Source organism: Phascolarctos cinereus, unplaced genomic scaffold (genome assembly GCF_003287225.1).
Source record: "Phascolarctos cinereus isolate Bilbo 61053 unplaced genomic scaffold, phaCin_HiC Scaffold_2;HRSCAF=192, whole genome shotgun sequence".
NCBI lineage: Eukaryota > Metazoa > Chordata > Mammalia > Diprotodontia > Phascolarctidae > Phascolarctos > Phascolarctos cinereus.
Genome location: NW_027555625.1, coordinates 340,591,779 through 340,617,654, shown reverse-complemented (window position 1 = coordinate 340,617,654; position 25,876 = coordinate 340,591,779). Strand labels below are relative to the sequence as shown.

General features: G+C 35.2%; 1 protein-coding gene across 2 annotated transcripts in view; it reads left to right on the top strand.

Moving 5' to 3' along the window:
- The window catches only part of PYGL (glycogen phosphorylase L), a 55,468-nt gene that overhangs the window by 25,604 nt on the left and 3,988 nt on the right, over positions 1–25,876 (top strand). Inside the window, exons 4-19 of one of the 2 annotated variants that reach the window (XM_020991276.2) lie at positions 5,901–6,004; positions 7,983–8,114; positions 9,287–9,398; positions 9,805–9,887; positions 12,566–12,691; positions 13,543–13,635; positions 14,569–14,715; positions 15,051–15,214; positions 15,664–15,778; positions 16,674–16,775; positions 16,887–17,034; positions 17,162–17,220; positions 17,312–17,453; positions 18,855–19,062; positions 20,364–20,498; positions 20,954–21,020. In XM_020991276.2, the coding sequence (XP_020846935.1) occupies positions 5,901–6,004; positions 7,983–8,114; positions 9,287–9,398; positions 9,805–9,887; positions 12,566–12,691; positions 13,543–13,635; positions 14,569–14,715; positions 15,051–15,214; positions 15,664–15,778; positions 16,674–16,775; positions 16,887–17,034; positions 17,162–17,220; positions 17,312–17,453; positions 18,855–19,062; positions 20,364–20,498; positions 20,954–21,020 (1,937 nt within the window). The remainder of the gene's footprint in view (positions 1–5,900; positions 6,005–7,982; positions 8,115–9,286; positions 9,399–9,804; positions 9,888–12,565; positions 12,692–13,542; positions 13,636–14,568; positions 14,716–15,050; positions 15,215–15,663; positions 15,779–16,673; positions 16,776–16,886; positions 17,035–17,161; positions 17,221–17,311; positions 17,454–18,854; positions 19,063–20,363; positions 20,499–20,953; positions 21,021–25,876) is intronic. The other variant, XM_020991277.2, reaches the window with a different exon arrangement.

The following is a 25,876-nucleotide window of genomic DNA, read 5'->3' as shown; positions in this document are numbered from 1 at the left end:
TCCCCTCTTTGAACCAATTATAACAGTGAAATTCAAGTATTGCCTTCCACCACCACCCCAATTTTCCCTCCACTATAAAAGCTCTTCCTTCTGTACCTCCTTTATGTGAGTAAATTTGTCCATTCTACTTCTCCCTTTCCTCTATTCCCAGTGCATCCCTCTTTCTCAGTTCTACATCCTTTTTTTGGAGATCATCCCAATATAATTGACTCACACCTGTGTCCCTTTTCTATGAAGATTCTTTCTAACTGCCCTAATATTGATAAATTTCTTAGGAGTTACTTGTATCATCTTCCCATAGAGGAATATAAACAGTTTATCTCCAGTGAGCCCCTTAGATTGCTCTTTCATGTATTCCTTTTTATTCTTCTCTTGAGTCTTGTGTTTTAATGTCATATTTTCTATTCAGCTGTAGTCTTTTCATCAGGAATGCTTGAAAGTACTCTTTAACTAAATATCCATTTTTCCCCTGAAGGATTATATTCAATTTTGCTCAATAGGTTAGTCTTGGTTGTAATCCTAGCTCCTTTCCCTTCTGGAATATCATATCGCAAGCTCTCACTCCTTTAATGCAGAAGTTTCTGTATCTTGTGTGATCCTAACTGTTGCCTCCACAATTTTTGAATTGTTTCTTTCTAGCTGCTTTTAATATTTTCTCTTTGACCTGGAAGCTCTAGAATCTAGCTATCATATTCCCGGAATTTTCATTTTGGGAACTTTTTTCAGAAAGTGGTCAGAGGATTCTTTCAATTTCTATTTGACCTTTTAGATCTAAAATATCAGGGCAGTTTTCTTTTATAATTTTTTGAAATGTGATACATAAGCTCCTTTTTCAATGGTTTTCAGGTAGTACAATAATTCATAAATTATCTTTCCTCAGTCTATTTACCAGGTCAGTTGTTTTTCCAATCAGATATTTCACATTTTTTCATTCTTTTGACTTGTTTTATTTTTTCTTGCTGCCTCATGGAGTCATTAGCTTCCACCTCCCCAGTTCTAATTTTTAAGAAATTATTTCCTTTAATTAATTTTTGTACCTCCTTTTCCATTTGGTCTATTCTATTTTTAAAGGAGTTTTTTCTTCGATGACTTTTTGTGCCTGTTTTACTATTAGACCAATTCTGTTTTTGAAGGTGATATTTTTCTTAAGTATTTTTTTGCCTCTATTAACAAGCTGTTAATTTTCTTGCATCACTCTCATTTATTTTCCCAATTTTCCACCTGCCATTCTTATCTTTTTAAAATTTCTTCCAGGAATTTTTGCTGGTCTTTGTCCAATTCGCATTTTTCTTTGAGATTTTACTTGTAGTTGTTTTCACATTGTTGTTGTCTTCCAAGTTTGCCTTGGTTTTTCCTGACACTGTAATAGCTTTTTGTAGTCAAATTTTTATTGTTATTGTTTGCTCATTTTCCAGCCTATTTCTTGACTTTGAACTTTATGTTAAAGTTTGGCTCTGCTCATCTGGGGACAGGAAGGCACTGTGCCAAGCTTTAGGCTTTTTCTTGTTGCTGTTTTCAGAGCTAGTTCTGCAGCTCTGCAAGTTTTCAGTGCTTCCAAAGTGATGTTATCCTGGGAGAGATATGGTCACTGCTCTCCTGGTCTATACTCTAGTCTTTAGCCAGGAAGGGCCTCTACTCCCCTGCAGCTACAAGTGCTATTGCTCCTCTTGGCCTTAGAACTATGACCCATATGAGCAATAGAATTGCAAATTAGTACCATCTTCACCCAAGGCCAGCAAAGTATCACCTGTAAATTCTTTCTGACCAGTTACCTGACCCCCTTACCATCTCTGGGATGAGGGCTCCTGAAGCTGCTGCTGCCGTTGCTGCTGCTGCTGCTGTCATAGCCAGTATTTGTCATTTTTATTATATTGGCATAGCCTAGTTAAGAAAGCAAATATTCCTCCAGGTATTTAAAATGTTCTTTATTTCTTTAAGGAACACTTTGTAAATGAATCCATGTTAAGTCTTTTATGTGCTTTGGTAGATTGATTCCCAAATAGTTCATACATTTTGTAGTTACTTGGAATGAAATTTCCAATTACTATTATTGTCACTTGGATTTTGTTACTTTTATATATATATATATATAAACACAATTCATTGTTGAGGATTTATTTTGTAGCCTATAACTTTGCTGATTATCTCAGTATCTTTACTGTTTCTCTTAAGATTTTCTAAATAAGGGGGCAGCTAGGTGGCGCAGTGGATAGAGCACCGTCCCTGAAGTCAGAAGGACCTGAGTTCAAATTCGGCCTCTGACCAAACACTTGACACTTACTTAGCTGTGTGATGTTGGGCAAGTCACTTAACCCCAATTGCCTAAAAACAAAAACAAAAACAAAAAAGATTTTCTAAATAAGCCATCATATCAACAGCAAATAGGGATAGTTTTATCTATTCTTTACCTAGTTATATGCCTTTAATTCCTTTTTCTTGTCTCATTTCTAATACTATATAAAGTAACAAAGGGTACAGTGGACCTCCTTGTTTTACTCCTATAAATTGGGGAAATATTCTACTGTATCCCCACTAAATATGATGCTTGCTTTTAGTTTTAGATAGATCGTTTTATCATATTAAAAACCATTCTGTGCCTTTAATATTGTAGGATTTTTAGCATAATGAATGTTTTATTTTATCAAATTTTATTTTCAGCAGTTTTTCAGATTATTGTATGGTTTTTGACATTTTTATTTTTTAGAAAAATTATGTTAATTGCTCTCCTTTCATTCTTTTGAATTTGATTGATTAATTCTTGATGTCTCATAGAGTCATTAGCTTTCACCTACCCAACTGTAACTTTTAAGTTGTTTTCCTCAGTTAGCTTTTGTGCTTCCTTTTCCATTTGACCAATTCTATTTTTTAAGGAGTTGTTTTGTTCAGTGGGTTCTTGTATCTACTTTTCCATTTGGCCAATTCTACTTTTTCCAAGCTGCTGACTCTTTTTTTCATAATTCTCTTGCATCACTCTCATTTCTTTTCACAATATTTCTTCTACCTCTCTTATATGATTTTTCTTTTTTTTTCTTTTTGTAAGCAATGGGGTTAAGTTACTTGCCCAAGGTCACACAACTAGTAAGTGTCAAGTGTTTGGTCTGAGGCTGGATTTGAACTCAGATCCTCCTGACTGTAGGGCCGGTGCGCTATCCACTGCACCACCTAGCTGCTACCCTCTTATATGACTTTTAGGCTCCTTTTTGAGTTCTTCCATGAGTTCTTTCTGGGCTTGAAACTGCTTCCCATTTTTCTTTGGGGTTTTGCCCATAGGTGTTTTGACATTGCTCCATCCATTATGGTTCAAGATCTCCATCTGGTTTGCTGAGGTGGGGCTTGCCCCTGCCTTACTGAGACATTTTCTCTCCTGGACTGCATTCTGCTTTTGCCTGAGTGAGACAAACCTTTCTTGGCAATCTTCCAGGTTTCTTGGGCTAAAGGATTGCTTTACCCCATCTTTTTGCTGGCTCTGCTGTTCCAAGATTTGTTTCAGGGCATTATTTTATGGTTGCTCAGAGGTGAATATGGGAAAATTATGCAATTTACTGCTTACTCTGCCATCTTGGCTCCTAGAAGTCTGCTACTGCTGTTGGGGTTTTTTTGGGGGGGAGGGAGTTGTTGGGTTTTTTTTTTCAGTTGACCCAGCCCTCATTCTAACCCCATATGAATATTTATTTTTCCAAATATGTTTCTTGTAACAACATATTTTTGGATTCTGCTCTTTAATACATTCTGCTATTCTCTTTCATTTTATGTTTGAGTTCTTTCCAATCATGTTCATACTTACAATTGTTAGTTATTTTCTTCCATCAATTTCCTCTTGTTTTTTTCTCTACCTCCACCCCTCTCTTTATGAATAAGAAGATGGCAAAAGACAGTTTCCCTAACACAATATAGAAATAACATGGTCTGTTGCTCCTCTTCTGTTCCCTTTCCCCATCATAGTTTTTTTCACTCTTTCTTCTTTTTCTTTTAATCTTTTCTCCCCAAAGATCTGGAGTTTCTTTGTTTATGATTATTTCCTTAACCTTCTTCCTCATCTTCTTAAACCACTCTTTCTGTCATTTTGTATTTCTTTGTTGAGTTTAGTGTATTTCTATATCCTGATCTGTGTGTGTGTAGGGGGATGAGGAGCTTAGAAAAGAGAGGATCATAAAGCTGTGGGTGGGTGTAATTTTGCTTAACTTTTAAGATGCAAATCAAGTTCAAGGGATTCCTGTTTCCCCATCCTCTTCCTCTGTGTTTGAATACTCTTTATTTTATGTAGCCCTATTATGTGAAACGATGAAATTGCTCACCTTCCTCTGACTTTCCTCCCTACTCCAGTCCACTTGCCATTTACAGTTTTTCTCATAAGACCATCAAAACAGAACAAACCAACCTCTGACCATCTTCCTTACATTTATCTATGACTGTTAAAGACATTAATGTTCTGAGATATTTTTTCTTGTCCTCCCCTTTTGTCACGTAACAACTTAATACATGTCACCTTACTTCCCATCTGCACTTTGGTGGATTGAATTCCACCGAACAAGATGCCTTTTCTAAGATAAGCTGATCACTCCTAATATCATCACCTTGTGGCTAACTCAAAACTTGGCTACTCAACACTCTTCCACCTTCCTCAGCCTCTTCTCCCCTCTGATTGGAAGGTGGAGTACTAAAGTCCTCCCAATTTCTTCCTTCATAGAGGGCAGAAATTGGACTTCTACCTAATGCCACTTCCCTTCTGCAGCTCTGAATGGTTTCAACTCCATGGAACAAGATGCCCCGATACCGAGTAACCTTTGGTGTCTTGTCAGCCCTGCTTTCCAGTCCCCTTTTGTGTGTTGTCTTCCTTCATTAGATTGTAAGTTCCTTGAGGTCAGGAACCTGTCTTTCTTTTACTTATTTGTGTCCCTAGTACTTAGCACAGTACCTGGTACATAATAGGTGCTTAATAAATCTTTATTGAAATTATTGAACAATTTGTTACCACATAGTACCTTCCAGTTTAACAAATATAAGTCATTAATTTTTTTAATCTTGTGTCATTTCAAAGTGTTTGTCCCATTCTGGTCTTTTATCAAGAATGCTTGGAAATTCTCTATTTCATTAAAGGCTCATTTTTCCTTCTGTAGGATTATAGTTAATTTTGCCAAATATGTCATTCTTTAAGAGAATGAACAAAAATATTTCACCATCATTTTCATAAAAGAAATATGACTTTCTTACCACCCAACAAGTAACTACAAAATTACCTGATTTTCAATTACACATTACAAGAGGAATTTTGCTCGATTCTGAGTTCTTTGAAAGGCCAGCAATAAACATCCTATAAAACCAGCCGCCCCAAGAAGTTGGTCAGGATTTTACACAGAAAGATGGTAAATTGGTAGTTATGAAATAGTAGCCTTAACTTGTAGAGTAGTCTGTGGAATTGGTCAAAAGTTCATATAGTAGATTTAGAGCCAAAAAAAAAGTTAACATTATTCTATTATTTTTCAAAAAGAAAGGCAACAATGTTTTGCTTATATGTATGTGTGTAGTAATTATTCACAGACATGAAAGGGCAGTAAATTTTATTCTTGAGTCTATTCCTTTTCAAGAAACTAGTAATTTGGTGGTAATGGTTAATGTTAAAATAACCACTCTTCAATCGCCAGTGTATTTGGGTGTGTTGTTTGGCCTCCCATAGAGGTAATTTTTTGCAGAGTCTGTGTCTTAGGAATATTTTTGAAAATATTGTTAGACTAAATTAATATGTCCTATATCCTGTATCAAATTGTTTGCGGTCTCAGGGAAGGAAGAAGAGAATTTGAAACTCAAAATTTTTAAAGATGAATGTTAAAAGTTGTCTTATGGGAAAAGTAAAATATTATTTAAAATAAATAAATATGTTCTCTGTGTTTTTCATCTAACAGCCTGTTTCTTAGACTCTATGGCAACACTTGGACTTGCAGCCTATGGATATGGAATCCGATATGAATATGGAATATTCAATCAGAAGATCCGAGAGGGTTGGCAGGTACATGTCTGTAAATCTCTACCTATAATTTCTCCCCTCCTTGATCAGCGTATCCTTTAGAATTTTAATTGTTTCTGTAATTTTTTGACACATTAAGTATTTTTAAATATAAAAGTACATTGTTTTTAAATAATTTCTTTGTCTATTTCATTATTGAATATTAAGTACTTCTGTGGGCAAGACACAGGCTTTAATTAAAATGACAGAGGCCTGGCCTTTGCTCTCCTTATTTAGTATCATGCAATATAGAAACCAGTGTTCCTTTTTTTTTTATTGGTAACATGAAACAAAGATCAGAAATAATATTGAGTGTTGTAATCAATTCCTTCACAGATTAGCCTAGTAGTGTTTAATGATATAGCTAATTATTATTATATTCTATTGTGATCGGGAAAGGAATTGTGATTGCTATTTATATTTACTGAACCTGGCCAAATTTTTACACTTTCCTTTGTTTAAATGCATAAGTATCTTTAATCAACAATAAATAAATTTTCTATGCTACTGTGTGCAGTTAAATTCTTCTTAAAAATAAATTTAGCTTCTACAATAAACCTTACATTTTGTATCTTTTAAATTGTTTAATATGCCAAATATTTTCCTTTTGTTAAATTCACTTATTTTATATAATTTGGCCTTGAGTTCACAATTCATCTTTAAATTTTTTATCAATGTAATCATCAGTCCATTTTTTTAAAATCTAGATTTCATCATAGCCTCTAGGTTTTTGATGGCTTTGAAGCATCTTCATCTCTTTGATAAACCCAAGGAGAGAGACTGCTGTACAGCTCTCTTTGAATCTTCTGAGACTGTTCTATACCTCAATTAAAAGACACTGACTTTTGGTTGAGTAGGTAAATAAGGGCCATCATAATATCCAGATGATGAATCTAGGCTTTTCAAACTCTAAAGAATCCAATAAGTCTCTGGATTTCACACTGAACTTGGAATCCTCTGAGGCTCAGAGTCTGGGCTTTTCCCTCCCATTGAATTCCCCAAAGCTTGATTGAGCAAACTGGACCCTGAATTTTCTTAGTGTTGATTTCCTATCCCTAATCTCTCATATGGACTACCATCTGATCTAGGGCTTCTGCCCAGTCAACATTGTGTCATCAATATAGTGGCATATACCACTGCTCTCAAGAAAGGCAACCTCTTTTAGATCTCTGCCCACCATAATTTGGCAGGTATAATATGCACCTCAGCCTCAGCTATTACTAACCAACATATGTACCTAATAAGAAATTCTTATTTAACACCCCCCCCTTCTTTTTGCTTGCTATTTTTGCACTGAGTTTTGTAGACAAAAAAACAAACCTTTGTATCATGGCTTATGTAGAAGTTCTAATCATAAATTCTCAATGTTAGTGTATTGACTTTGTTACATTTCTACTTAGAACCTTCCCCAGGACTTATCCTATATCTAAACCCTATATATCCTATATCTAAAACATCCTTCATCTTCCAGTTCACCAAATCTTTTTACTTCCTTTATAAATCCCACTTCTTCCATAAAGATTTCTCTGGCTACTGAGGAAAAAAATAATGAATTATCCTTACTTTTCCTGTCTTTGTAACATCTATGAATACTCCTGTACTCATCACACTCACTTTGCCTATGCTTAATATTAACAGATTGTTTTTTTGCTTTATTTTTGTGCTCATTCAGTATTGTTTCACTCATTTTCTTAGAGGACAGAGAGAGTCCATTAAGTCATTAAATGTACAGTAACTACTACAGTGATATTAATATACTACAATTTTCAAACAACTTCTAAAACAGAAGTTAAGCATTGTTTGCAACAGCAGGAAAAGATGTTCTGAGCAACCTAATTGGTAAATGTTCCTCAGTGTAAATTATATTTATCCTTCCCCTTAGAGTAGAGTTTTTAAGTTAAATTGAAGGCTTTTTTTTGTTTGTTTGTTTAGGGCTTAGAGTGTGACCTTTGGGAAATACATATTATGTCTTTTTTTCCAGGTAGAAGAAGCAGATGATTGGCTTAGACATGGTAACCCCTGGGAGAAAGCTCGTCCAGAATTCATGGTCCCTGTCCACTTCTATGGCAGAGTAATCGATACCCAGAAGGGAACCAAGTGGGTTGATACTCAGGTACTTAACACTTCATTACATGGAATATCCATTTTTCATAGTGTTATCTGTATTCTGTATTATTCCTTCTGATAGCCTTCAGAAGTCTATGCTATTTTTACAAATGAAGTAATAGAAGTATGGAGAGAATAAGTCATTTGCTGAAAGTCCTGTAATGTCAATAATAGGACAAGGATTAGAACTTAGCCTTGCAATGCTAGCATCTCTAGACTCTTGGCTTTTTAGATAAACTATTTAACAGGAAGGATGGCTAAGAATTAAAAAGTCTCTTGTTAGTTTGCAGTCATTTTTGTTGATTGTGTGCATGTATATACAATACATACATGTATAATACACACACATGCATATATATTTTATATGCACATGTGTGTCCTGTGTAACAATTATGCATATATTATATATTTTATGTTATATCGTAATATATTATTATGTGTGTTATTTATATATCATATGTATCACATATATATTTTATATGTACATGTGTGTATATTATATATGTTTCTGTGTGTATATATGTATGTATACATATATATGGATAGGTAATCTTACATCAAGAAATTTCAGGTGCCAAGTTGCTGTAAAACCAAGAAACACTACTCAAATGCTTCATTTAAAGACAGAGTAGGGGCTGCTAGGTGGCGTAGTGGATAGAGCACCCACCTTGAAGTCAGGAGGGCCTGAGTTCAAATCCGGCCTCAGACCCTTGACACTTACTAGATGTGTGATCCTGGGAAAGTCACTTAACGGCATTGTCAAACAAAATAAATAAATAGACATTCTTAAGAATAACAATAGTGGAAATTTACATGCTGCTTTAATTATTGTAAAGTATTATCTCCATTTTATAAATAATAAAACTAAAGACAGAGAAATTAAATGAGTTGTCCATAGTAGCAAAGCTACCAAGTACTTAAGGCAGAATCTGAATGCCAAGTCTCCCTTATTGCAAGTACAATACTCTTTCCATAACACTACAAGATAGCATCTTTAAAATTCATTTCTTCCTGAAAGCAATGAGAGAGATACATAACTAAGATTTTTCTGTGACTATTTCCTTAGTTTTATATCAGGTCAGAAACAGAACTAGGAATCAGTTTGTAGCCTAATTTGCCAGACCCAACTTCCCAAGGGGAAAAAAAAAGGCTTATCAATTATTCTATTTAATTATGTAGGTGATCCTTGCACTACCCTATGACACACCAGTGCCTGGATATATGAATAATACTGTCAATACCATGCGACTCTGGTCTGCTCGGGCACCAAATGACTTTAACCTCCGTGACTGTAAGTACTGAATTGGGTTCTTGCTATTTTTCCTATTTCCTTTTTTTAATAATGTGAATCTAGTGGTTTTTCTGTTAGATCCTGATAGAGTTTACATGCTAAGTATTTCATATAAAGGGCAAACTTGAGAAAATGTCTTGATTTTATCATCTTTTCTCTATACAAGAAGGTATTTTTTTTAGAAAGCAAATATAGCCAAGAAGGAAATTTCCATTGGTAGTCACATGTGTGTGACCGTTATTCTCTAATGTGGGAACATAGAATGTAAGCAATTTGGAAACCATTTGACTTTGGAGTCATTTTTCATTTTCCAGCAGTGGTCCCATAAATTACCCAGCAAGCACTGTATAAAGTCAGGTAACTTGAAATGACAAAATATTTGTTTTTTTCTCACCATTCTCTTTAGTTAATGTCGGTGACTATATTCAGGCAGTTCTAGACCGCAATCTTGCTGAAAACATTTCCCGTGTTCTGTATCCCAATGATAACGTAAGTGATTTGCCTTATTTTTAAATGGAAGCTGGTCTTTTCAGAAAAGATATTTCAAAGTAGCCTACTCGACAGTCACACAAATCTGGCCATTTAATGTTGAATTTGACCTCAGGAAATGAATACTTTTTTCTCTTCCATCTACATTAGACAGATTTGCCTTGTACAAATGAAGGATTCATCTTATGCATAGAGCCAAATTTGATACTTAACATTTAATTGGTGCCTAAATCACCAAATTCAAGAGATTCTGAGAAAGGATTTAAAAGCAATACTCTTTGTAAAAGTTTAAGTCATTGGTGAGATGATACTTCCTTTCCAAATAGAAATTTCATTTACAGAGTCAAAAGGCCTCTCTTGGATCTGCATTTCAGGTCTCTTTGCTTTTTAAATCAACTAGCACTACTAAGATGTAAACCACCCAACTTACAAGCATGTGTTAAATATATACCCTGTGCCAAGCACTGTGTTAAGTGCTTGGGAAGATACACTGGAAATAAATCCCTGCCCTAATGAAAGTTATAATCTACTAAGAAGGTAAGATACCAATTCATAGCTATGACATACAATATCACTTAATAAGTACATTAAAAAGTTAAAAACAAAAACAAGGTGCTGACTGAGGTCTAAGGGGGAAAGTCTTACAAACCATGGAAATGAAGCTCTGACATGTTTTTTAGTTGTGTTTTAATAGATAAGTGGAAATTCAACAGGTGAAGAGGGTGAGAAAAGGACTATGGGCTAAGGTGTAAAGAGGCATGAGAATACATATTTAGGAAGAAAATTTCATGGAGGGTGAAGTTAACCTTTCACCTAGGACAGACTGGCAGAAGGGTTGAATGTTAGGCAAAAGAGTTTCCATTTAAATCCTAAGGCAACAGGGAAGAACCTGAAGAAATATCATTCTAGCAGCAATGTGAAGGATGGGTTGGAGGGAAGAGAGAAAAGAGATGGCAAAATCTGAGAAGTGGCTATGGCAGTAATGTAAGCAAGAGTTTATGAGAGTTTGAACTAGGGCAGTGACAGTAATAAAGATCAGGGGAAAGATGGGAAGGTTGTTATAGAGTTTAAATCAACAGAAAGTAGAAATTTATTGGGGAGTAACTATCAAAGATAACGCTAAAGTAATAAACAAGTGAAGTCAGAAGAAGGAATAAGTTTGGGAGGAAAAACAATTAGCTTGGTTTTAGACATGTTGAATTTGAAGAGTCATTCATTAGTGGGGCATCCAAGTAGAGATATCCTATAAGCAGTAGGAAGTAAAGGTCTGTAGCTGAGAACAGAGGTAAGGACTAGAGAGAAAGATTTGCGAGTCATCTCTGGTGAGGTGATATTTAAACCTAAGAGAGTGAATCAAAGGAACAATAGAGTGTTTTTAGAAGAGGTCCAAGGACAGATCTTTGGGGATACCCACATTAAGGGGTCAGGAAGAGAATGAAGAATCTGTGAAGGGATCAGAGAAGAAACTACTAGAGAGACAGAAGAAGAATCAAGAGTTTGTTGTGTTAGTACAGGATAGAGTATCCAGTAAGAAGGTATGTTCAGCAGGGTCAAATGCTACAGAGAAGTTTAGGAGGAATAGGTCTGAAAAAAAAATACTGAATTTAGTGACTAGAAGGTAATCAGTAGACTTAGAGAAAACAATTTTAATAGAGTAGGCAGGAAATGAAAATTCAAGGGGCTGAAGAGAGATGAAACCTATGGACCCCTTCTCAGAATAATGTTTTTTAAATGCACAAAATAAAATGCACTCTCATTACATTGGCATATGGTTATCAAGATCATTTTTTAAAATAAGTTCACAGACCCCAAGTTAAGAAACTGTGCTCTGTGCTAAATATAAATTCTGTTTAGTTTGTAAAGTCCTACACAAGCTGTCCTCAGCTTACCTTTCTAATCTCATTAAAGGTCACTCCCCTCTTTCATTTTGTGGTCCATCCAACTTGTCCTTCTCTCTGTTCCTCCCCCATGACCCTCTGTCTCTGTGCCTTTACATTATGCAGCTTCAGTGCCTCCCTAGAATATATTCCTTCCTTTCCTTTGCCTCATCTTCCGCATGAATCCTTTCCTGATCCCTTCATCCATTAATGTCCTTGCTCCCAAACTATTTTATATTTAATTTTTTGTGTATATTTGTATTTATTAACTTTTCATTTATACATGTACATTATCTCCTCCATTGGAATGAAAGTTCATGACAAGTAGATTGTTTCATTCTTTGTACTTGTATCTCTAGTGCCTAGTATGTATTAGTAATCAATAAATACTTGTTGACTTATCAGTCTCCTCCCTGAAGCTTTTGCTGATCATTCCCCCTCAATGTGCATGTATGCAAATGTACATAAACACACACACACACACACACACACACACACACACACAAACAAAGGTTATTACACTTTCCCACCTCAAATTGCTTTTTATTTACTTATCTGTATGAACATTATTTTTTCTTCTCCTCCTACTCCAATAGAATGTAACCTTCTTGAAAGCAAGTATTGTTTTATTTTTGTCTGTGACTCTCTAGTACCTAACAGTTTCTTTCACACATTAGGTATTTAATAAATGTCTGAATTAAATTAAAGATATCCATGAAAAAAGTCCCATGCCTTGTCTTGGCAGACTCTTCCCATGCCTTTTACTCCATGAAATATTCTAAATATGGTATTTGATTGTAGTTTTTTGAAGGAAAGGAGCTGAGATTAAAGCAGGAGTACTTTATCGTGGCTGCCACTTTACAAGATGTCATCCGACGCTTCAAAGCCTCCAAGTTTGGTACAGTGTTTGATGCTTTTCCAGATCAGGTAAGGAGCCTATCAGTGTAATCTCTGACAATGAAATAGCCAGAGATTTATGGTCAGTTCTCCTTTTCCATTTGAAAGCTTTAGGATAAAATTCTGTTCAGGTCAGGAAAACCAGAAGTGGACTATTTAAAACACCATGGCAGTAGCCCAGGGTCTCTCATCTTTATTATGATATAGATTCCATTTGTAGTCCAATAAGGATTATGGTGGCAGGTAGGTTGCACTGGCCTTGAAGTCAGGAGGACCTGAGTTCAAATACGGCCTTAGACCAAACACTTGACATTTACTAGCTGTGTGACCCTGGAAAGTCACTTAACCCCAATTGCCTAAAAATAAAAAAATTTTTTAAAAATTTTAAAAATTAGGATTATGGACCCCTTCTCAGAATGATTTTTTTTAAATCAATAAAATAAAACACATTGGATTACAGAGGAAACCAATTACATTGAAATATAGCTATCAAAATATTTTTCAAAAAACAAATTTATGCACCTGAGATTAAGAACCCTAGCCACAGACACTCACAAAAAAACTTTTTATAGATCAATAGATGGGTAACCAATATATCTTAAGTTACAGATAAGAGAAACAAACTATGCTGGATTATTGGGTTTCCAATGTGCAGGGAAGATCTATTTGGGATGGGATGCATTTGTTTAGTTCATGGGCATGAAAGGGACCTGAAAAAGTCATTAATCTCTTTTTAAGAAATTCCCTTGGCTGTCCCTCTACCCAAACAAAAATAACTCTGGAAGTGGTTTTAATTATTTGAAAATGAATATTTGTATTCATGCTTCAGTCAAGTAAAATACATGCTCCATGATCCCTAATTTAGTGTGGTGTTTCTTCAGGTTGCCATTCAGCTGAATGATACACACCCTGCCCTTGCTATCCCTGAGCTGATGAGGATTTTGATGGACATTGAAAGACTGCCCTGGTCTAAAGTTGGTAAAATACTTGGATTCATTTTATGTTAAGACTAAGAGATATTGCCAAAAGTACCACTACATATTTTAATTGTTTATTAATTTCTCTAAACATTACTGCTACTTCCTAATAAATAACCCTTCACCTTAGTAGAATTTTCCTTGTAAATAAGTTAGTACAGTTAAGCAAAAACAAATACATTTAGAAATGTGATAGTATATGTCTCATACCATTCTAATACTATTCTCTCCTGAGACAAGAGGGTAAGTTTCATCATCCATCCTCTCCAGCCCAGATTTTCATGTACATTTTTCGGTACCAGTAGCTTCCAATTTAAAAATGATTAATGTCTTCCTAGGTGGTAGAACTTGACATTTTTTCCTCCCATTGTCCTTTACTGAAAATGTTAGCAAAACAAATGAAATCATTAGGGGAGTAAATATGCATAAATATTGAAATTTTTTTCACATTTCTTTCAATGCCTAGCAGAAGATAGAATGCTCTCAACTAAGAGTATGACAGATAATTAACTATGACTAATTTTAAGTGTCCCTACAGATTTGGAAGCTGATATTGTTAAAAGCTTAACAAAACAAAAGGGTCATTACTCAAGTGCTTCTCTAGAAAGTCTTTTCTTTAAAAAGTGAGAGAAATGCAAATAGAGTTGTAGAGTAGATCAGTAGAAGGTTGCCTTCTATCAGACAAACTTAAAAATAGCTACTTGCTAAATATGTGGTTGTATTTCCTGGAAATTCGCTATTTCCATACATTTCAGGGAAACCGATTACTGAAATTAAATTTATCCAGCTCAAGACAGATTATTATCCCATGGCTATATCTAAGCATAACAGAGCTAATGAGAGATTTAGCCTACCTATAATTGGGGTCTGTGCATATGGAGGTAGCCATTTTTGCTAAGGTGGGAAAGTTAACCATTCAGTTTCTCTCAGGCCTGGAAAATCACAACAAAGACATTTGCATATACCAACCACACTGTCCTCCCAGAAGCATTAGAGCGCTGGCCAGTGGAACTTGTAGAGAAACTTCTCCCACGACATTTACAAATCATCTATGAGATCAATCAGAAACACTTAGATGTAAGTCTTTTTCAAGCCTTCTTCCTACTGCCTTTGCATGTGAGTAAATTTTCTTTAGTTGCAAAAGGGGGTTCTGACTTTTTATAAAATGTAATATCAAATATCATTTAATAGTATTTTTGTTGAAACTGAAGAAATTTCTACATTTGATGAAGAATCTAGTTTGTTTGCCTTTCTAAAAAGATGCTCATTTAAAAAGGAATTCTTATAGTATTACTTTTATATTTCTACAATTCTGAGTAGGCTTCATCAAATATTGTACTTGGAAGATAATTCTTGGTGCTTAACAGCTACTTTATTCAAAAGCAACTGACCTTCTTTCTTCCTGTGATTAGAGAATTGCATCACTGTTCCCTAAAGATGAAGACCGTCTCAGAAGGATGTCTCTAATAGAAGAGGAAGGGGGAAAAAGGATAAATATGGCCCATCTCTGTATCGTGGGCTCTCATGCTGTGAATGGTGTGGCTAAGATTCACTCTGACATTGTGAAGACTAAAGTGTGAGCCTTGATTACTCTGGACCCTGGGCTAACACAAATAGATTAATTAATTAACTCAGATCCTGTTAATTTAGCTATAGTCAGGGTGGCTGCAGACATACAATGTTTAAAGATAACACCCTTCTACACAAAGTTTCTATTGAGAAATCTCTGTTAGTCAATTTGAACCTACTTTTAGAAACTAAAGGGATCCTTTCCTAAAAAAACTCATATGTCAATGTTGTTCAGTCAAGAAGAAGTTGTATATTACTATTATGTATAGACAATAAAAACTGCATTTTTTTATTCTCCTTCAGACTGACAACCAAAGATGCTAGTTATCCTTTTCCCACTTTTTATTTTGTTAGTTTGCCAACTTCTTAGGGTACCCAGGAGTTACACTGAGATTTTATTGATTAATCTTGAACCCTACTTCCATGATCCAAACTCTTTAACTTTCTGACCCTTAGATTCAAGGACTTCAGTGAGATAGAACCAGACAAATTTCAGAATAAAACCAATGGGATAACTCCAAGGCGCTGGCTTTTGCTCTGCAACCCAGGACTTGCAGAGTTAATAGCAGAGGTAACTGTAGGAAATATTGAGTATATTTGTGTGAGTAAATTGATATGTAGGAAATTCGGGAAGAAGCTCATTTCTTAAAAATAATGATGCATGTGTAAAGAATAATTAACGTGAAATCATATCAATGTAGGTCATGCTCTCTGATTATAATTCTAGAATTGTAGACCAGGAAGGTACCTTAAAATAATCTAATCCTAAATACTCAATTTATGGATGTAGAAAATGAGAACCTAGGGATATTAATTCACTTATGTAAGACAGCTAGGCATTGGCAGAGCCTGAACAAAAACCAAAATTTGCTGATTTATTTTCCAGTTTCTTGCCACTATATGGCTTTCACAAACTTCTGACATCCTATCTAGATGCATCCCAAGTACTGAATCAGTGTTATTATCTCAGATTTCATAAACATAAAGTCACTAGAGTCCAAGAGAAAGAGTTTCTTTGTTATGAAAGATTTCAAGAAGGACAAAAATGTAGGAAGAAAAAAACCCCACACAGATGATGTTAGATACCCAAGAAAACATGGTAATTCAGGGAAATAGCCTAGAATAAACCCCAAGGCTTCATGACTCCCAAACATGTTCCTTTCACTTTATATATAGAATCTCCGATATTATAGTGATCCAAATATAAGACAGTTGGGCAGTCAAATATTATTTTATAAATAAAACCTACAGTCTTTTAACCATCAAAAGAAACTATCCCTTTACTCAATATTTCTTTGTGTAGTAAGTAAATACCACTTGCAAACATACTTAGAATCTTTTCCATGTGAAATTTCGTATCATTTATGGATGCTAATTAAGTACAATTCGGTAAGCATATAAATGCTTACTGCTATGTGCAAGGCACCGGAAATTCATTAACATACCTTTTTCCTTTAAATTTGAAGAAAATTGGGGAAGACTATGTGAAAGACTTAAGCCAGCTGACCAAGCTGCACAACTTTGTTTCTGATGATATTTTTCTATGTGAAGTGGCCAATGTGAAGCAGGTGAGACTTTGCAGCATGGCAATGTTCACCTGGACATTTGCCTCATTATTTTATGTCTGTCACACCAGATGTGTTCAGAGCAGAAGAGCTCTTATGTTTCTATTTCAATAGGAAAACAAACTCAAGTTTTCTCAGTTCCTGGAGAAGGAATACAAAGTAAAGATCAATCCATCTTCTATGTTTGATGTGCAAGTTAAAAGGATCCATGAGTATAAGCGACAACTCATGAACTGCCTTCACGTCATTACAATGTATAACCGTGAGTTGGTCATTTCACTTGCAGTGGGGACCTTCTAAACCCTTGGGAGTAGAGGAAGCAACAGTCCCCATGTATGTCTTTTTTAACTCTCTTCACCAACCCTCTCTCCACTCCCAATATTTTTTAGGCATTAAAAAAGACCCTAAGAAGCCATTTGTGCCCAGAACAGTTATAATCGGAGGCAAAGTAAGTTTATCTAATTGGATGAATTTTGAAGTTCAAGTCTTTTCCTGTCATTTAGTACATAGTAAATGTTTGAGTTGTTTGTTTTCACAAGGCTGCTCCAGGATATCACATGGCTAAAATGATCATCAAGCTCATCACATCTGTGGCTGATGTGGTGAACAATGACCCTGTTGTTGGAAGCAAGTTGAAAGTCATCTTCTTAGAGAACTATAGAGTATCTCTGGCTGAAAAAGGTAGTATGATAACAATAACTAACATTTATGTAAGTTGTACAAGGCACTCCATATATTTTTCTTATTTGTCACAACTTTGTGAGGTGGGTCCTATTACTATCCTGATTTTATAAATAGAACTAAGGCTTGGAGAAGTTAAAGTGATTTTCCCAAACTCACACAGCTATTAAATGTCTAGGGTAGAATTTAAACTCAGGGCTTCCTAAAACCGAATCCTTGAACCATAAAAGTATTCATTGAGTACTGGGTGTGTACTGGGCAAAGTAACTGACAATATATGGGTTACATGTTAGAAAGAAAACAATTGCTGCTGTCGAGACATTTGTAGTCTAATGGGAAATGCTAGACATGTAAGCTCTTTGGTATCACATGTGGGCAGAACTCAAGATTTATATACAGATCTGTCCGACAATGAGATTGATGTTGTGGTGTCAAAGTGAATATTATCATGCTGTACTTCAAGTGCATTTCATTGTTAAGGAAAATTAGGTATTAATGGTAAGTATCTAGAATTCTGTTCTGTTGGATGCTGGTCTTCTTTATAAGATGATAAGTTTGTTGGGTTCTTAACCCTTAATCTTGGAACTCCCTGGCTACAAAACTTTCTTCTTCTCATTGCATGGGAAAACCTAGGAGAAGCAACTGCCATTTGTTCATATAGGAGCAAAGAAATAGATCAGGTTGCCAAGGAGTGAGATTTGGATATATCTTAGACTGTCACTCTCCAGGAGTAGGAATTAACATGTGGAGGTAGGTAAGTTTGCTTAATAGCTGCACTTCCTTTTTTCAGCACTGGCACCCTTTTGTTTATTTATACTCATATGCTTACAAAGCATTCCCCACATGCAAATACCTATTCTGCACGCACTGATTTCCCAAGTACCAAAGTTATCAAGGAATCATTTTTATGGTGTTCTTAGGCATTATAAGGACATTTGAGAACTGTCATTCTGTGACCCACCAAAACCCAGGAAGACCCCATTATTTCTTCAGGCATTGAAGATTACAAAAATCTACCCTCCAAGGAGTTCAACTTAAATTGTTTATAATATATAAATGTATTCTCAGAGTAGAGCATTGATTTGGTAGCTTCTACAATCAAAGAGTATCTTTGGGCAGCACTCATTCCTGTGTTCAAAAATAGTTACAAAGTCAGAATTATGGCCTCTAGTGCCAAATATGTTTGCATGTGAGCTGTTTCATTCTGAATATGTCAGATGTAAAGAAAGCAGAATAACAATACAAAAATACAACACTACAGAATAACAATACAACTAGGATTTTAAAACCCTGAACATAATAGGAATTTGGAGGAGGGAGTTGCTGTTGGCTAGTTTTGTGAAGAAAAGAGCTAAAGAATCAAAGATCAAAATCAGTAACTTGAATACAAATTATTGGTAGTTATTCCAGCCACAGATTTGTCGGAACAGATTTCAACTGCTGGCACTGAAGCTTCAGGGACAGGCAATATGAAATTCATGCTGAATGGAGCTCTCACCATTGGCACAATGGATGGAGCAAATGTAGAAATGGCCGAGGAAGCTGGAGAAGAGAACCTGTTCATCTTTGGCATGAGGGTAGATGATGTTGCTGCTTTGGACAGCAAAGGGTAAGGTTCTCTTGCATTTTGGCAATTCATAATCACGAGAGTCTTAGAAGCCCAAAATTTCACACCAGAAATTTTATGAGGCCTCTTTCAGGTAGATTATTTAATCTGGGGCAACACATAAAGATAAAACATGATACAGGGTTGAGTTATTTCATAACAATCAACTTCAAACTGCTCTTTAGTAAAACTGCTTTATAGTATCATAGCGGTTGAATTGGATGATAGCTTGGAGGTCTATATAGTCTAGCCCCTTCATTTTACAGATTAGCAAACAGGCCAAGAGAAGTTAAATAACTTGCCCAGGTTTGCTTGATAGATGAGAAATGGTATTTGAACAGGTCCTTTAACTCCAAAGGCACTGTTCTTTCCATCATTCTGCCTGTATTGCTACCTCCCTCAGAGATCCCACCCATTATCTCTATTTACTTTTAACTTGGCCTAAATTTGAATAACATGCTAGCTAAATTTTTTAATTCTAATTAATTCATCAGATTCCTCTCAAATTTTGAAAGCAGATATTAGTAAGGGATCTTGCCCCCAAAAAAAATTGAAAAATTTCACCTTTTTTACTTTAGTAGAAAGGTAGGGAACTCTAGGTAGTGTGAGATTAAATAATTATGCTGACTGGATTTGATTAACTGACTTTTTTGGGGGGGAAGTTACAAGGTAGGACTCATTGAATAGGTGGTAGTCCGAGTGATATCTGGAAATGATTGTTATGTAAAAACATTTTAAAAGAAAGTGGTAGTGGGACAGAACTAAATTTGAAAAACAATATGAAGCATTTATTTTCCCTCCCTTGGAGAGGACTTGATTTATATTAGGTCTAAACTACTAAAAATAATCAAAGAAAGTGTGCTTCTGTATGTTTTAATTAAACTGTTGACTTTTCATACACTGAGTTCCTTCTCCTTGCAATATATAATTTACTACCAGGTTCTGTGAATGTATTGGCCTAGCTATCTGCTTATTTAAAATATGGTTTTTTTAAAATCCTAGATTGAATTAAATTCAGTTTGCTTGAATATATAACCCTCCTATACTCCATTTATGACAGCACATGGTACTTGTGATTTTTCATAATCTTATCTTTAGAGTCTTATGTTATACATAATAACTAAATTACATTTGAAAGACATTAGGAAAGCTCCTTGTACACAATAACATTATAAGCACAAAATCTGCCTGAACTTCTAATTATAATTAATTAGAAAGCCATGGGGTTTATACTGCTTATGGAATTTCTAATGCTGCTTCTTATGCATTATATATAATTCTTCCCTCATCAACCCCATCTTTAGGTATGATGCTAAGGAATATTATGAAAAGCTTCCAGAACTGAAAATGGCCATTGATCAGATTGATAATGGCTTCTTCTCTCCAAAGCAGCCAGACCTTTTCAAAGACATCATCAACATGCTATTCTATCATGATAGGTCAGTATCCAGAATGGGACATGTAGGGTATAACTTAGGGGAACCTATTTTTTCCTCACTGGGGGAAAAGACTAGTGGGTAAGCGTAGTAGGTAAGCATGGACTCCAGATCAGAAAGAAGAGCCAGGGAAGGAAAATTGGGTTTTTATCAAATAAGGATGGTAATGGAATTTTAAAACAAAATTGAGAAAGCTAGTATTCTGATTTTCTCACGTAATTGGTATGTCCTACTATCAAATGTATCAACATGATGGCATTTCCTAAGTATAGAAAAGGCTGTAGGAAATTGTGTGGGCTAGCTAAAATTCTTGATAACTGCTCTGAATTGTGTCAACATTTAACCAAATAGTCAAACTAGATCAGAGAGGAAGGTGCAATTTAAATTAAATTATAGAGAAAGTTACAGGATGTGATAATAATTCTTTTGTTTTCATTTTCTATCCCTCAATAAAATAGGTTTAAAGTCTTTGCAGATTATGAATCCTATGTCAAGTGTCAAGAAAAAGTCAGTCAACTATACATGGTAAGAGCATCTCTAACATCTCACCTATCAGATTTAAAAAGGAAGCCATTTTTTGAAGAGTTCAAGGAAAACTTTCCATTTTCCCACTTTAGATATGTTTCTCATACACTCAGGTCTTGTTGTTAGATCATAATGGAGAATGGATGCATTTTTCCTATTCATTTAGGCCAAAAAAATCTCAATTTGCTTCTAATTGGTCAGAGATGGGGTTTTGATTTGCATTTAGTGAATAGCTTTATATGTAGATCATCTAAGGAAAATTTTTTTTTAAAACTTGTTCTCTTCACTGTAAAAATAAATAGCTTTTCTACAATTTGGGGAACTCTTTGGGTGGTATTTATATGTATATAAAAATAAGACTTTTGCAGTATTCTAATAGAGACTAACGAGTAACCTTCAGCAAACCAAATTATCAATCTTCCACAAATAACATCCTCTGCCAGAGTTAAAGCATTTAGTTGTGTATATGAAATGTGTTATAGAAGCTTATGTGCCCAATAATATAGACCTTGGTTTAATTAGCACAAGAAAATAATTAGTAGATAAATGGCTAACAGGGCAGGACATATGCTACAACTCATATGTGATGTGCCTTTTTTTCAGTCCTATTTTGGAATTCTGGTCTGAGTTACAGCTGCAGATCTGCTATATCATGAGAAATCTTACTGCCCATTAAACATAAGTAGCACCATTCTGGATTTGGTATAAGCATGATTAAAAAGAATTTTTACAAAAACAGAGAAACTGAAACAAGACAGAATTAAAATACTTTTCATTTAAACCTCAAAAATAAAAAAAAGCTTTGTATATATTGGCAAGCTTTCTCTGGACACAGGAAACAAGGTATATTGCCAGCTTCTAGTATTTGTAATATATTTGGGTTTTGCTATAGGATTACTTAATGTCTGTGACCTTATTTTATATTAAGTTACGTCAAGTTCCCAGAAGCACACTAAGCTATTCTCACTTTAAATTCAAGATTATTTGTTTTGACAAATCAGGAAACAGAAAATGGCAGCTTTATCATCAACTCAAAAGTGATCCATATGCTTTCCTGCCACTTGACATTTTTCTACCTTGTTTAGGTAGATATAGATATATAAATGTATGAGTACACGTATATAATATATATATCATGTGTATAAATATATATCTACATGCACGTGTGTGTACACATAAATATTGCTGGTACAGATAAAGGTCAGAAAATCAAAGTAAACAGGATGAAATTTAGATATATCTTGAATTGGCATTCCCCAGGATGGGAATTAATTCTAATCTTTTCCTGTTACTCTCAAATTAGAGTACTTTGTAGGTAGAAAGGCTAAAAAATATAAACAAGGAATTGTCAAGAAAGGAAATAAGGAAAAGGAAAGGAAAAGATAAGTGTTAATGCAATTCAATAACATTGCATTGTCTCAGAATTATGCCACATGTTAAAAAACAAAGAAAAAACAACAAGTGTGCTATTTGGCACGCTGGGTACTGAATGGGACCTCGTTAATAAATCTTCTTCTTGAGGTAAACATGTTAATACATTAGCTGGTATGTTAGTTTGTTCTTTCTCTATTAAAAGCCCCTCTAATCTTGATATTTATGAACTCTATCCATTACTATGTTTGCTGGTGGATCTGCCTGCCTCAAGTCTCTCTCCACTCTGATCCATTCTTAATTCAGCCATCAAAGTAATTTTCCTAAAGCACAGGTCCTATCATTTCACCCTCCTTCTCAATAAATTCCAGTGACTCTGTTGCTTCCTGGATCAAATATAGAATATTCGGTTTAGCATTTGAAGCCTTCATAACCTAGTCCCCTCCTTCCTCTCCAGTCTTCTTGCACTTTACTCCCTAGTAAATACCTTTTGATCTAGTGACACTAGCCTCCTGGCTGTTATACAAATAAGACACTCCATCTATCTTTCAGCTCTGGGTGTTTTCTCTGGCTATCCTCCATGCCTGGAATATTCACCCCCTTCCACTTTGCCTATTGACAATCCTTGGCTTTCTTCCTTCTCCAACTAAAATCCATCTTTGGAAGCCTTTCTCTTAATTCTAGCGCCTTCACTCTTTTAATTATTTCCTATTTATCCCATACATAACACACTTTGTATATATTTATTTGTGTATCATCTCTCTGATTAGATTGTAAGCTTCTTAATATCAAGGATAGCATATTTTTTGCACCTCCTTCTATCCCCAGCACTTAGCAGTGCTTGGCACATAGTAGGTGCTTAATAAATATTGACTGCTTGATTGGTGCTGATCTCAAGTCCATTTACCATGTAGAGGTGAAGGAATTATTACTGATTTTGGATTGTTGTTTTGATTGTTGGTTTTTTGGGTTTTTATTGGCTAGGCAATGGGGTTAAGTGATTTGCCCAGGGTCACACAGCTAGTAAGTGTTATGTGTCAGAGGCCAGATTTGAACTCAGGTCCTCCTGAATCCAGGGCCGGTGCTCTATCCACTGTGCCACCTAGCTGCTCCTTGATTGTTGTTTTGATAATGTTTTAAAATTATATTCTTTATTTTCAAAGAGCAAAATTCCACCTTTTCTCTGCTCCACCTGACCTCTTCCACCCCAAGTGAGAATGAAAGAAAAACACAACCCTTGTTACAAATTTGTATAGTTAAGCAAAACAAACTTCAGCATTGGCCGTGTGGCTATGTCTGTCTGTATGTATGTCTCTATCACTCTGTCTGTCTCACACGTACACACACACGCATGCACGCACTCACGCATGTGCACGTACGCGTATGAATGTCTGTGTACATCTCATTTTGTACTCTGAGTCTTTCACTTCTGTCAAGAGGTGAATAGCAGATTTCAGCATTACTTCCTTGAAATTACAATTTGCTCACTATGCTTAGCAAAGTCCTTAATTCTTTCAAAGCCATAGTTATCATTATATAAATTGTTCTTGTGGTTCTATTAATTTCACTCTGCATCAGTTGATATGCCTTCCCGGGTTTTTTAGAAGATCATCTCAAATAACTGGCTTTTATTTGGTCCATTCTAATTTTTTAAATATTCTATCACATTTATGTACAATAGTTGATTCATTCATTCATCAATTTATGGGCATATTCCCATTTTTTACCACCTGAAAATAGCTGGAAATATTTTGTACATCCTTAGAGTTTGTTTTGCTTAGGACTAATTCCTCCCTTAATTTACCTCCCCTTCTAATTCCTAATTCTAATTCCTCCTTCTCCCCTTTCCCTTCTGGTTAAATGAAATGTATTTCTGCACCCAGGTGTGTATGCATCTTTCCTCCTTTAACCAGTTCAGATTAGAGTGAATTTCATGTCAACCACTACACCCTACCTCTCCTCCTTTTTTATATAGATGTATATTTGCACACCCTGATAATGTGTGCATTTTCCATAAGCTCATTTCCCTTTCCCTCATAGTATATTCTTCTTCCTCTCTCTTTCCATTCTTCTCTTAAGGTTGTCAAGACATAACAAAATCATTCCTAAGCCTTGTCTAATTAAGACTCCCTCTATGACCCCAGATGATGATAGGATTCAGAGGAAACACATGTATCATCTTCCTGTATTAGAATCAAAACAGTTTATCATACAACCAAGATTAGAAGGGAAGTAGAAAGCTGGGAAACAATTTTTACAGCCAGTGTCTCTGATAAAGGCCTCATGTCTAAGATATATAGAGAACTGAGTCAAATTTATAAGTCATTCCTCAATAGATAAATGGTCAAAGGATATGAACAGCAGTTTTCAGAGGAAGAAGTTAAAGCCATCTATAGTCATATGAAAAAATGTTCTAAATCACTATTGATTAGAGAAATGCAGATCAAAACAACTCTGAGATACTACATCACACCTATCAGATTGGCAAACATGACAAAACTGAAAAATGATAAATGTTGGAGAAGATGTGGGAAAATTGGAACCCTAATGCATTGTTGGTGGAATTGTAAACTTATCCAACCATTCTGGAGAACAATTTGGAACTGTGCCCAAAGGGCTATAAAACTGTGCATACCCTTTGACCCAGCAATACCACTTCTAGGTCTGTATTCCAAAGAGATCATACAAATGGGAAAAGAACCCAAAAATATTTATAGCAGCTCTTTTTGTGGTGGCAAAGAATTGGAAATTAAGTGGATATCCATCAATTGGGGAATGGCTGAACAAGTTGTGGCATATCGGTGTAATGGAATACTATTATGCTATAAGAAATGATGAGCAAGCAGACTTCAGAAAAAACTGGAAAGACTTATATGAACTGATGCTGAGTGAAATGAGCAGAACTGGGTAAACATTGTACACAGTAACAACCACATTGTGTGATGACTGACTTTGATAGACTTAGTTCTTCTCAGCAATGCAAATATCTAAAACATTTGCAAAAGACTCATGATGGAAAATGCCATCCACATCCAGAGAAAGAACTTTGGAATCTGAATGCAGATGGAAGCACACTAGTTGCTCTCCTTTCCTTTTATTATTTGGTTTTGTTCTTTCTCATGGTTCCTCCCATTAGTTCTAATTCTTCTTTACAACATGACTAATGTGAAAATATGTTTAATAGGAATGTATAAGTAGAGCCTATATCAAATTTCACTGCCATCTTGTGGGGGGAGGGAGAAAAGGGAGAGGGAGAAAATTTAAAACTCAAAATCTTATAGAAGTGAATGTTGGAAAATAAAAAGAAATTATTTTTTAAAAAATAGTTTATCCTTATTTAGTCCCTTGTGATTTATTTGTGTTTACCATTTTTTATGTTTCTCTTTAACTCTTCTGTTTGAACTTTGAAGTTTTGATGGATTTCTCATCTTTTCATCAGGAAAGCTTGGAAGTGCTCTATTTCACTAAAGATCCCTTCCCACTAT